The following is a 12,907-nucleotide window of genomic DNA, read 5'->3' as shown; positions in this document are numbered from 1 at the left end:
AGGTACTCAGGTCATGGTCCTTTATCTAGGTCACTCCTGGACCCTTTTTTCTCTCTTTAGGGGAAAGTGGGTACATTCTCATTTCTTCATCTAACCAAGGAATTTCTAAGTAAACTGTAGCTTTTTTTTTTTTTTTTTTTTTTTTTTTTTAATCTAAGAGGGCTCTGGTACTCTCTCCAATGTCCTCCTATAGTTAGTAAGCCTCACAGCAGCTTGCACATAGCCTGAGCTTTGTCCTGCAGGGAGACAGTTGTTTGACTTTGAGAGAACATCTCAGGGAAATCATTAAAGCACTTACACTCAGTGTTAAACAGACGCACTGAAGACAGGACACAGGAATCTCATTCTTGCCTCTTCTCATCAAACACAGCATAATTATGCACCCAGCACTAGCATTCACTGGCAAGGTCAGAAGCATACCCTGTGCAGCAACTACATAATGAACATGGGAATCACATCTAGAGCTATTCTTGCCCTGAGGGCTTACCATCAATGCGTACCTCATGTCCTCTGAAGCTCACAGCCCTACAGTACTTGGTCCATGCAAAACTGTCCTGGGAGCTTTTATACCAGCTCAAACCACTCGTGTGTGTGTGTGTGTGTGTGTGTGTGTGTGTGTGTTTTAAACATTCAGCCCTTTACTACAAACTACAGTTCTCTCTTGCCCTCATGTTATGATAAAACTGCTCCAAAAAGCTATATAAATGGAATAGTTCATTTTTTCATATCATACTCACTCCTGGACCCACAACCACCACCTACTGAGTACCTATTTTGAACTGGGCAATGTGTGAAGTGCTCCACGTACTTAAATTAACAACTCTATGAAGAACAGCAATACTATGATAGAGTCTGTTGAATGATGGTCTCTCAAAAGTTATGCCTATATCTTAACCCTGAAACCTGTGAATATGACCTTATTTGGAAAAAAAGGGTCATTGCAGATATATTTAAGTCAAGGATCTTGAGAAGAGATCATGCTGGATTATCCAGATGCGCCCTGAAGTGTTCTTTTAAGAGACATAAGGAAGAGGGGAAGGCCATGTGAAGACAGAAGCAGAGTTTGGAGTGATCCATTCACAAACCAAAGAACATCTTGGAGCCATCAGAATGGAAGAGTCAAGGAAGTGTTCTCCCTTGGAGCCTTTGGAGAAAGTACTGCTCTGCTGACACCTTGATCTCTAACTTCTGGCCTCCAGAACTCAGAGAAAAAAAAATCTGTTGTTTTAAGCCACCAAATTAGTGGTAACTTGTTATGGCAGTCATAGTTTCATAGATGGGAAAACTGATGAAGATGCTCAGGAAGCAAATGAGTAGTGAGACCGGCCACAGTTCACAGGGTACCCTGAATGGTGCTGTGGTACTGTCAGAGCAAAGGCAAGGACTTACTTTGGGAGGAGCTGTTAGGATGCCTGCCCAGATAAAGGATTTCTCCTCTTGAGAAGAAAGGCTCAAAAACTTCTGTGGGAGAAAAGCAAAGAGAACAACGAGTCTGTCTGGTGATGGAAACTACTCAAAGAAAAGCAAGTGGAAGGAGAGAACAGGAGGGGGAGATATGACAGATAGCACTGCAAAGGCAATGTGTCTTAGGTTTTGGAAGCTTCTTGGATTCTAGTCTGAGAGTCTCTAGTGTCCATCAAATTTGTAAAGGCAATGATTACACGTTTCAGAAAAATTTCGGATTAGATTTTCTAAAACGCAAACATGAAGTTGCTGGAAAAAAGTCTCCTTTCTTTATTTATAAAATTCTGCTCAAATTTCTCTTATTCAGAACAATCTTCTAGAATTTTGCCAGATCCTGATAAGTTAGAAAATCTCCTGTTAAAACAGCTCCCACTAATGAGGCTTACATGCATTAATGAAAATTCCACTGAGTTGGAATCTGGGTGAGGACATGCTAGACTGTCTTTCACATTTCTTTTTAAACAGCTAAACAACAGTGCAATATATCAACAAAAGAAGTTACTTAAGGACAGTACTAACATGGTAACCAACGTTTAGAAATTTTGGAATTTATGAAATATTTTTAAACCCTTCTCATTTAGTTCTCCCAATAATCATCAGGGTAGATATTATTATACTCATCATCTGTGTACTGTAGCTAAGGAAAATGAAGTGGCTCTGGAAGGTTAAGTACTCTATGCAAAGTCCCATAATTAGTAAGAGAAGTGAGAGCTCAAAGTACAGCCTTTAAATCCAAATTCTGTGCTCTCTCCCACCATATCTTTTAGCAAAAGTCTTTTCATATAGAAAACTGAACTTACTCATGAAGAGTTAACATTTAAATTCGCATAAGGCAACTGTTGTCCTAAGAGTGAGCATGACTTCCCTCATCTACATTCCTGCCAACCATGTAATAGAAAGTACTTGGAAAAAAAATAAAGTGTTCAAAAGTCATAAAATTGTTTCTTTAAAATATTTTATTTCTCAGCCTTCACTAGAATTACTTCCAATGAGAAGGTCTTATTAAGGTTTGTTTAATCTGCATAAGAGAGTTTGTTGACTTATAGAAATTTAAAAATCACAACTTGAAATATAAAAGACATTAAGTCAGCATGACACCTTTAAAGACCCAGTATGCCTAACTTCCTGGGTTAATGTCACATTTGAAATTGTTACTTCCTCAATTTTTCTGTGTGAATGATGTTTCCTTCAGAACCAAAGAAACCAGTTCTCCCTAGAGAACATCTGCAATTTTTTTTTCTTGATTTGCAAAAGAATTATCCAGCATGAAGCAGGGAAGAAATAGTCTTATAAAATCAAGTTCCAAAATGGACCCACTGTAGTAAATAGAGCCAAGGGCCCCTCTTGTGTTTTCCCTTTGCTTTATTTCTAATCCTAGCTAGTCCACTCTTCGTGCCTTTGTTATTGCTTAAACAGAGTAAAAACTAACTTCCAGTGTATCCTAAAGAGTAACACAAAAACTCAAATTCTAACACTTTCTAATTTTACGACACTGTGCTTCTGCTCATTCCCTCCCTAAGATCTCTTTTGCTCTTCCTTCCTAACTCACTCTGGTTTTGTTCCAAGATCCATTTTACCACTATGCAGCTCAAGTGATAACAGAGAAGCTGAAAGCTTCTTCCTGCTCCAAGATAGCCTTTCGTAAGTCTAAGACAGTGATTTTCAAACTGTGGTCCCAGGACCAAAGTTTTGGTATCACTGGAAATTTAGAAATGCAAATTACTGACCCTACCCCACATCTACTGAAGCAGAAACTCTGGGGGTGGGGCCAAGCAATCTGTGTTTAAACAAGTCTTCAGGTGATGCTGTTGCATGACTAAGTTTAAAATTATTAATCTAAGCCAGTGATTCTCAACTCCGGCTGCTTATTAGAATCATCTAATGCCCAGTCACAACACTCCTCACTCCTTCCCCTAAAGATTCTGATTTAATTGATATAGGGTAGGGTTTGAGAAAGGGAATTTGTTAAAAGTTTTCCAGGTGATTTTAGTCAAAAGTCAGGTTTGAGAAACACTGGTGAAAGCCAATCAGAATAATCCAGCCTAAAATACTGAACAGCAGTTCTGATGAAATGGATTCCTCCATTTCCATAATGCTGACTGAAGACCAAATGTGTCATTACCATTATTATAGCCACTGGTGGGAGCATGAGAGAAACAGCAGACTGATAAATTGCTCTTTGTTACTAAATAGGACATGATCTTTTATTTCCTCAAGAGCAAAGTCTTTAGTAGCCTTAAGAGTGACAGATTTGCAAGGGGTTGTGGACAGACAATCTAATAGCTATTGGCAGTGAAGGCACACTCAACTGCTATACTTTGTAAGGAGGGGTGAAAATCATTTGGAAAAGAATTTGTGGTAAGCCAGGATTTGGACCCAAGCAGTCCATGCAGAATCTAAGCCCTTAATCATGGCTGCCACACTGTTACTCTCTGGGGAGGTTATGAACAAGCAGTGTAAAAGGCAAGGAAAGACACCTTGAAAGGCGGTGGAGGAGATGAAGATCCTTCATTTCATGTGCATTCATAATGCAATATGTTTATGATTGCCTGGAACATCTAGAAGAGCCTAAGTTTTTGGAGTCAATACTGGTTTGGACCTACACTGACCTGAATTTATGATTTACATCAACTCTCCCTCCTCACTCTCAGGGAAAAATTTCTTCTCATTTATCAGGAGAAACAATCCATGAAGACAGATACATGACCCAACTTAAGTTAGTCCACTATATGCAGAGTATGCAGCAGCAAGCAAGATGCATTAACAATAATACAGAGCATGATATCAGAAATATAAATGGCTGAGTATAAAGCAACACTTAACTAACTAAATCACTCCTTAATTCTGAGTATCCAAATAACTTTGGTTTGAATAGATATCGGTATATAAAAATTTACTTACATAAACCCATAATTATTTTAGTCTTCTTAACAATAAAGTAGCATGGTACATAGCACCTAGGAAGAGATCAGATTGGCTAACTCGGGACTCAGTGCCTCCCCATAGTGTCATGTTCTTTAAGGTTTGTGATGATCCTTCTTACTTTCCATTATTACTTCTTTTAATTAAAAAAAAGTGATATGGCTTGAGAAAAGCAGTCTTGATTATGTCAACTCCTTCTCTACAGAATGGGATTAATGAAAATTAATGTCCCATTTGTTTTGATATTCTGAGGTATTCTGAGGATCAAATTCTATGAAAATGTTTTGTGAACCAGAAAGTTCCATGTAAATGTTACAGCCGAGCTCCTGGTTAGGTTGTATCCCTCTCTTCTAGACAGAAGGCCTAATAAGAAAACTGGCATTTATTGCAGGTCTTTTATGTGCTGTGTTATCTCACGCAACACTATCTTACATAGAGGGTGGTCATATCCCATTTTACATATGAGGTCCATGGAGGTAAAGTAATTTATTTAATATAAGCCACCTATTAAGTGGGCTAGAATTTGAACGCAGGTCTGCAGCTCAAAAACCCAGGTATTCTTAGCACTAGCTTCACACCTACCTTATGACATAAAAAAGAAAAATGAATGCAGTATTTGTTTTTTTTAAAGAACTGTGAAGGTTCTCATCACCATCCTCATCCTCAAATTCTCAGGTGTTCCAAAGTATCATATAAAATATGTTAAACTTTCCCAAAGGGCTAAAACTGGCAGGATGAAACACTCAGGACTGTACTGTGAAATAGAGCCCAAGAAATAAAACAAATTAGACACAGTCAGATGTTACAAAAGTAAAATAAGACCTCAATTTCCCTGCCTACCAAGGACTGCATCCCTTGGCCCCTATCAGACACAAATAGCTCCAGTGACTATTGATTATGATGCAGTAATCCAGAGATAGCCTGGATTTTCTTTCTTTTTTTCTTTTCTTTCTTTTTTTAAGCTCCATCTGACATCACTAATACGATGCAAGCATTATCAATCAGGGGTTAGAACCACCCCTAACTAGCCACAGGGACAGCAGAAGAGCTACTTCTCTTTTGTGTGTGTGGTGGAGGCACCAGGCCTGATGGAAAAAAAAAGGGCATGAACAAAGAGGTCAGAGAAACCTGGGTATGAATTCCAATTCCATCACTCACTTTCTGATCACCATGAGCCAGTTCTTAACTTACTCATCTTGAGTAACACTTCTTCATCTTGAAGCATTTGCCTTTGGAATGAATGAGATGATATAGGGAGGCTGATAAGCAGATGTCTGGGAACTCATTTGGCACTCGTGTGAGCAGACTCTGATGACAAAGACAACTCACAAACTCATTCATGTTCATTAGTAATTGCTTTTTCATTTTTTTCTAAACAAATTCAATAGTAGACTAAAGAGGACTAAAAATTCTTACTGTTCTTCCCTTTGAGAGTTGGAGTCCAATAACTCTTCCCTCCATGAGAGATGGACTTAGTGACTCCTTTGGTCAATACAGTATGACTGAAGTATTGCTCTTGGGTTTCCCAGCCTAATTCATAACAAGCCTTGTAGGTTTTGCCCTGCCTTATAGCTATGAGCTGTCATGTAAGAAGTCTGACTACTCTGAAGCCACTATGCTGTGAAGAAGCCCCACTTTGTCACATGAAAAGGCCTCAGGGAAAAAAGACGTTAGGTGGGCCCTAGGCTGGTCCAGCCTCCAGCCCAGATCCCAGACACTGTGGAGTCTCTACCAACCCCTATCCAAATTGCAGGTGCTTGAGCAATATAAGTGATTGCTATTGCTTCAAGCTACAAAATTTGGGGGTTGTTTATTATGCAACAAAATATAACCAGAACACTCTACCAGGATTTTTCCTCAAATTAAGAGCTTCAATTCGCTGGGTTACATAAAGTAACATAGTAAGTTTATATTGACCCTGTAGTTCTCAAGTCTGTTTCAGACACTGGAAAAACAAACAAACAAATAAACAAACATATTGTTTGTGGACAGCTTTAATCCAAGTGTAACTTAGTAAGTGGCTGAGGAATGACATAGACCAGCTATTGAGTGCCTATGTGTGCCAGAGTTTAAGTTAGCTTGGGTTTTATTAAATACCAAATCCTGTTGAGAAAAAAGTGCTATACATAATGACCCCTCATCTCTAGGAAATTGTGAAAAAGACTCCCTGAAGTGAGACTAATTGACCTACAGCCCCAGTGCTTGACCATCCCAGCTCTACAAATCTGGACTCCCACAGCCAGCTAGCTACCTAATAACCAGGGTGGTTTAAGAGGCACCACCACCTACCTCCTAACTAGTTGGAATACCTATGCTGGGCTGCTTGCTTTCCAGGCAAGGCTGCAAACAATGAAACTGTTATGACAGTGATTTATATAGACATCCAGTTAATGTTTGAGCAAAACCCCTTCAGTTTTCACACAGGCTCCACTTGGGAGGATGGGCCTCATTAGCATAAGACTTGATCTCTGACTCATGGAATACTTAACCAAAGCCTTTCAAATCTTATAGACTTGTAACATTACACAAAGTTTGGGGCATACAATCAGCATAGGTGAACTCAACAAACATTTTGCTGCTTTCCTAATCTACTAAACTCTATTTCATTTCCTGTTTCTTCCTCCTGCAAAGCCTGCTTCCCCTTCTTGGGTAGGGGGGTGGGTGGGGTGGTGGGGTGTGTGTGTGTGTGTGTGTGTGTAATCCGATTTAACCTTCAAATATCCACTCTCCCATCAAGGCAGACTTAATTATTCAGTGATGACATTGTTTCTTTAATCTATAAAACCTTTTTCCTAACAAACAAGTTTACCATTAAAAAAAAGGGCAACAAACCCACAGTTTTATAGGATGCATGGAGAAAAGAACATGAGAGAGTCTATATAATGTGGTGACATTTCACCAGGCTGAAAACAGGGTGATATGATCTGTTTCAGGGATTAGAATTCAGTGGCAGAAATAAGCTAATTAAAACACTTAACCAGAATGCCTACTATACATAAACTGCTTTGCACTGGGGGTGCAACATAATCTGAACAAATAAATTTTAAGGGGGAACTGATGATTTGAATCTCAATCTCTTATGTTATTTTCTTGGCAAAAGTTAAAAAGGAACCATCCAGTCTAGGAACGATAGATCTTCTATATACTTCAGCAAGAACCAGACAAGCAGAATGAACTCTAAGTTTTTCCTGAAATTTTTCCAACTCAGTGGTTTTGGTTTAACTTGATGTTGGCAATGTCTGTTGTCCCAAGTAAGTCAACCTGAACATCAAACCCACCAACTGGTATTGGTTTTGATGTTCATTCAGTAACAATTGCAATCCCAAAGGTTATACAGTCACTCTGCGGCATCTGGAGATTTGTGGCATAACCCCCAAAACACATGAGCAACATGCATGAAGTCATAAATATTTTTCATTCTACCATCAAACCGAAAGAAATCACATTTTTACACTCATTATTTAAGAACACACATAATTAAGCAAAATACTCCAAGCCAAAGGCTGTACAGTCACTGAATGGTAACGGCTTCTATGTGACAAAATCCAGAAAACACCATCTATCATTCTTTCTCCATAAGGAAGCTACAGAAGCTCATACTGTAACATTTTATTCTGCCACAAACCAGGAGCAATAATGCTTTTGACACTCATCCTTGAATTAACTACTCTTAACCTGCCAATTTAGGATTATTATAACAGTCTACATTACAACTGATGCCTAAAGCAATAAAATGACTTAATGCTTGATACTTTAAGTATCTAGATGAAGCAGAGGGAAAATTTTCTATTGAGCAAAACCTGGTCTTCTTCCAGAAAACGTTTAAGTTTCTGGCACTGGACAATTAATAGATTATATTCTAAAAGAAAAGTGATATCAACTTACTTAATAGTTGGCAATAGAGGGCCTGTAAACTTCTCTTCATGGTATCATCTGGTCCTGCTTGTCCTCCAGTTTATTCATGATTCTGTCTAGGAAATTGGGAAAAGAAAATTGTTACATCTGGTGAACATAATTCAATTCAACAATCAGAAAGAATACCACTCAACATGATCCTGTTTGTAAAGCCTAAAATCCCTGGCTTTGAAAAGGAAAATCCTTGGAATGGATATACTGATCTCTAATTTACAACAGTCTGTTACATAAATACCATTCATCAATTGGTTAAAACCTGAAAACTATACATATACTAAAGGAAACTCATGGGCAACTAGATAGTGAGAGTCTGACTTAGGAAATTTTGAGGACTTCCAGTTAACACTCCCTGACTCTCTAGCTTTTAAACAGGAGAAACAAAAAAAATTCCTAATCTTATTTCCGTTATGGTGTTCAACCAAACAAAATAGCCCAAAAAGGTTAACCACACTTGAAGCTGTATCATGTTAAATAACTTTTCCATTATTTTCTGGTTATAAAGGATAATCCAGATCAGAATATTTGGAAAATACAGCTAAAAGAAATAGAGATAATATATAATAAAGTACAAATTACCTATCTCTGCAGCCTTTCAATGTGCATTTCGATTGGTCTGTCTCATTTTATCTATTATATTTTTTGTTTTTAAGTAGGCTCTATGCTCAATGTGGGACTTGAACTCACCACCCTGAGATTAAGAGTCATATACTCTACTTACTGAGCCAACCAGGTGCCCTCTTTATTGTACATTCTAATTTTTCTTCCTAGCAGAAAAATCTTCTTGTGTTACTATTACTTTACTACTTTATTTTAAATGGCACACAGTATTTCCTTAAGGTTAATTCTTAGAAATGGAATTACAAGGACCCTATTTAAGGCTTTTGAAATATACTGCCAAACTACCCTTCATCAGTACCAGTATATGAGGCTATCAGACTACAATCTACCCAATGTTGGAAATTGATAATTTCTTCATATCTTTCCTAGTACATAGCAAATATTTCATCTCATTGCTTTAGTTTGCATTTTATAAGTTTATTAATTATTTGTCTTTTTAAAATTTTTAGTTCACATTTGACAAAGATTCCTTTTTTTTTTTTGGACATAGATTCTTTACTAAGGTTCCTGAACCTTCTCCTAAGTCCATTCATGAACTTCCTTATAAAGCTTAGTTTTTAGTAAGAACTAGATTAGCAAATTGCTAATCAGTTTGACCAGAACCCTCTACTCTCAATATCTTATCAGGTTCCTTATCGTCCATCAGACACTAGGTGGTAATTACCCTGGCCTGTCTTTAGCAAGAATCTTATTAGATTAGTTAAGCCAGAACCATTTACCCCTGATGTTTCCTCTTAGTAATTTTCTATCCATTGACCGCCCTCCCCCCCCAATCCTTGGCTATAACTGGCCACCTGCCCAAGCCGTATTTGGAGTTGAGCCCAATCCCTCTCCCCCACTATAAAATCCCATTGCATTGTTCCCCATACCTATCCTGAATAGAGCCTGCCTCACCATCTTTAACAAATGTCACTGAATATCCTTTTCCTTAACACTTTAATGACTCTCTACTGGCATGCTAGGTTATTTTCTCATAATACCTCAAGTAAAACTGATTTATCTTTCAAATGGTTTTGTTAAGATATAATTCATGCATTATAAAATCCAGCCTTTGAAGTATACTATTCAGTGGTCATTAGTATATTCAAGTTGTGTAACCATCATCAGTATCTAATTCCAGACCATTTTTCATCACTCTAAAAAAGCAAAAAACAAAAACCAAAAAACAAACAAAACTGAAAAACAAAACCTCAAAACTCCTATGTTTATTAGCAGTCATTTCCTTTCTCCCCTCCTCCCAGTCCCTGGCAACCACTAAACAACTATAGATTTGCTCATTCTGTATATTTCACATAAATAATATAAAATGTATAGTTCGCATCTAGCTCTTTTATTCAGCATAATGTTTCTTAGGCCTGTCCATGTTGTAAAACATGCTTCTCCCCCTTTTTATAAGAATGAGAAACAGAAACAAACACACTCACACACAGTCATGGTTAGAGAGGCCTTCCTTAGTGCAGGATTACATAAACAGTTGCCTGTATTTTCTTATGATATTTTTATTTACTTTAGATATGTTTCTGGACTTTGTGTTACATTTTACATCTCTGTTTGCTCATTCTCCCACTATAACAATGTGTTGTTTAAATTAAGCTCTTGGTAAAGTTAGTTCTCCATTACTACTCTTTTAAGATTTATCTTGTTCTCTGTATATTTTTCCCCTAAACTAACTTTATCATTTTATTAAATTCCAGAAAAAATATCATTGGTATTATAGTTGCAATTATCTTCCACTTGCTTTAAAGACTTGATCTCTTCAAAACCAAGTGTGGTGAGGAGAAAGATAATGTTTTAAAAGCTGTAGTTCTGAAGATCAGAAGAATTCTTTTCAGAGAGTGTGAAGCACTTTTTTGGGGTGTATGCACCATAGCTCAATGACTATGTAGAACCCTACCTACCACCCTAAGCGTGATCTAGATGAGGAAGAGGTAGAGAAAAAGATAAATTTTTTCTCTTTATAATTCTCTAAAATTTTTCTCTTTATAATTTTCTATAATAAAACTTCAGTTCTGAAAAGCTAGGAAAGACAGGTTAATCAGTCCAGAAATCAGAGGCTGCAGAGATTATACAAGACATGGCGAGAGACAGAAAAAGAGCAATTCCAAAAGAAAGAGGTAGGTGGGACCTAAGAATAAAAGATAATATGAGAAATTCCTTAGAGAGGATGACCCATAAACTTTAAAATGTATCAAATTTTTTATTGCTTATTTTATGCTGTTTTTACTTATACACTATACCTATTCTCCCCCACAATGCTTTCCAACCATGAGTACCCTCAAAATCTCAGCAAAAATTTTATGCAAAATAGTCTTGTATTAGTGGTGCTCAGCTGGGCAATGATAGAACAGAGACTACATCTCAAGACAAGGGTGACCAGGAACAGGAAGGTGCCACAGGAGTCCTAAGTAATGGTTAGTGGGCATCTGTGGAGGACTTAGGACATAGTAAGCACTCAATTGTACGGTGAGTAAACATATGAATGAATAAATAAATGATTAAGTAACAGGAGAGCAGAGAAACAGTTGTTTATATTGATCAAGGGGAATATAAGCCCCTTAGGCATCTCTAGAAATGCTTAGAGGTTTCTGAGAAACCGTTAGATTTTTGACAGTACATATGCAATAGAGCCATTTTATTCACACATCAAAGAAACAACTGAGCACAAAAATCTGGGACACCTGGTATATCTGGATTGCACAGAGCTATCCCAACTATAAGCACCATATAGTTTATATTTATTCAAATTTAATCTTTATTTAGATCTTTTTATGGATTTTGTAGTTTTGTACTGTCTTTCCTTTACTTGAGTTCTATAGTTTTGTCAAATTCATTCTCAGGCGTGTGTACATACACACACACACACACACACGTATTTGCCATTGTGATGGAATTTCTGCTTCCATTATATCTTCAAACTGCCTCTATATGAAAATAACTGAGTTTTTTATATTCGTTTTGCGACCTAACCAAACTCACTTAGTTCTAAGGATGGTTTCTCACCTGAGTCTCTTGGATCAGTTGGTCTGCTTTGGATAGACAGAGAGGCACAATGAGATTCCATCTAAAGCCATTTTTTAACCAGATAGTAGGAAACACTAATTTTATCTTGTTCCTCAGGGAATACTTAGGACCACCACGAATGACAACAAATTTCTGGGATGAAATTCTAAGAAAGTATAGTTTACAGCCAAGAGGTGGAAGAAAAGAAAAGTAAGAGAGGATGATGATGAAAATATTTGTCCAAACATGCAGATACAGTGGCACAGGTGGGGGCCTCACTGATTATTAGTCCACAGTAAACAACGAGGTGCAAGTAATCTGAACCACTCCTTAAAGAAGGTGAGCCTATCAGAATCTTGCCTCTCTCCCCTCTGATTTAAATGGAACACACTTACATCTATTCCATTGATTCAGGAAGGGAAATTTCTCTTTCACAGATCACTTAAAATGTTTAATTAGAAATATCCACACAGCAGGGAAGAAGTAAGAAAGAGCCAAATGAAAAGCTCTTATGTGATATGCAAGTTGACTTGAAATGACAGGTTCCCATAGAGAATAAGGAATAGCTAGGAAAATCCTGGAAAACAACAACATAAAAATTCAACAAAGTAGGGACAGGGTGAAGAGGGACTGCTAGCTCTAGCAGCCATTAAAACATAGCTTCTACATAATAAAAAACTATAAAACCATTTGAAATTAACAAATGAATAGACCAAATTATATATGGAAATTTATGTAATGAAGTCAGAATATTAAATTAAAAGGCAAAATGATGAACTTTTTGAGATACTAGAAGATTATATGGGAAAATGAAAAACTGTACTAACTCCAAATAAGAAACACCAGTATAAATTCCAAAAGATCAGATCTTTATATGTTAAAAAAAGTATACAAATACTAGAAAAAAGGGCAAATTCTTCTACTGAGAGTAGAGAAGCTTTGTTAAATCTAAAAGTTTGAAGGAATAGAAAAATATAAACTTTATTAC

At 37.1% G+C, this 12,907-nt stretch overlaps 1 protein-coding gene across 4 annotated transcripts in view; it reads right to left on the bottom strand.

Annotated features, from left to right (window-relative positions):
* The window catches only part of TMEM108 (transmembrane protein 108), a 373,441-nt gene that overhangs the window by 150,335 nt on the left and 210,199 nt on the right, over window positions 1-12,907 (bottom strand). For 3 of the 4 annotated variants that reach the window (XM_032333290.1, XM_032333307.1, XM_032333311.1), the window contains one exon: window positions 8,272-8,357. In XM_032333290.1, the coding sequence (XP_032189181.1) occupies window positions 8,272-8,311 (40 nt within the window). In that variant the 5' untranslated portion in view covers window positions 8,312-8,357. The remainder of the gene's footprint in view (window positions 1-8,271; window positions 8,358-12,907) is intronic. The other variant, XM_032333300.1, reaches the window with a different exon arrangement.

Source organism: Mustela erminea, chromosome 1, assembly GCF_009829155.1.
Source record: "Mustela erminea isolate mMusErm1 chromosome 1, mMusErm1.Pri, whole genome shotgun sequence".
Classification (NCBI taxonomy): Eukaryota; Metazoa; Chordata; class Mammalia; order Carnivora; family Mustelidae; genus Mustela; species Mustela erminea.
Note: the sequence above shows the minus strand (reverse complement) of the source record. Positions and strands in the feature narration are given on the sequence as shown.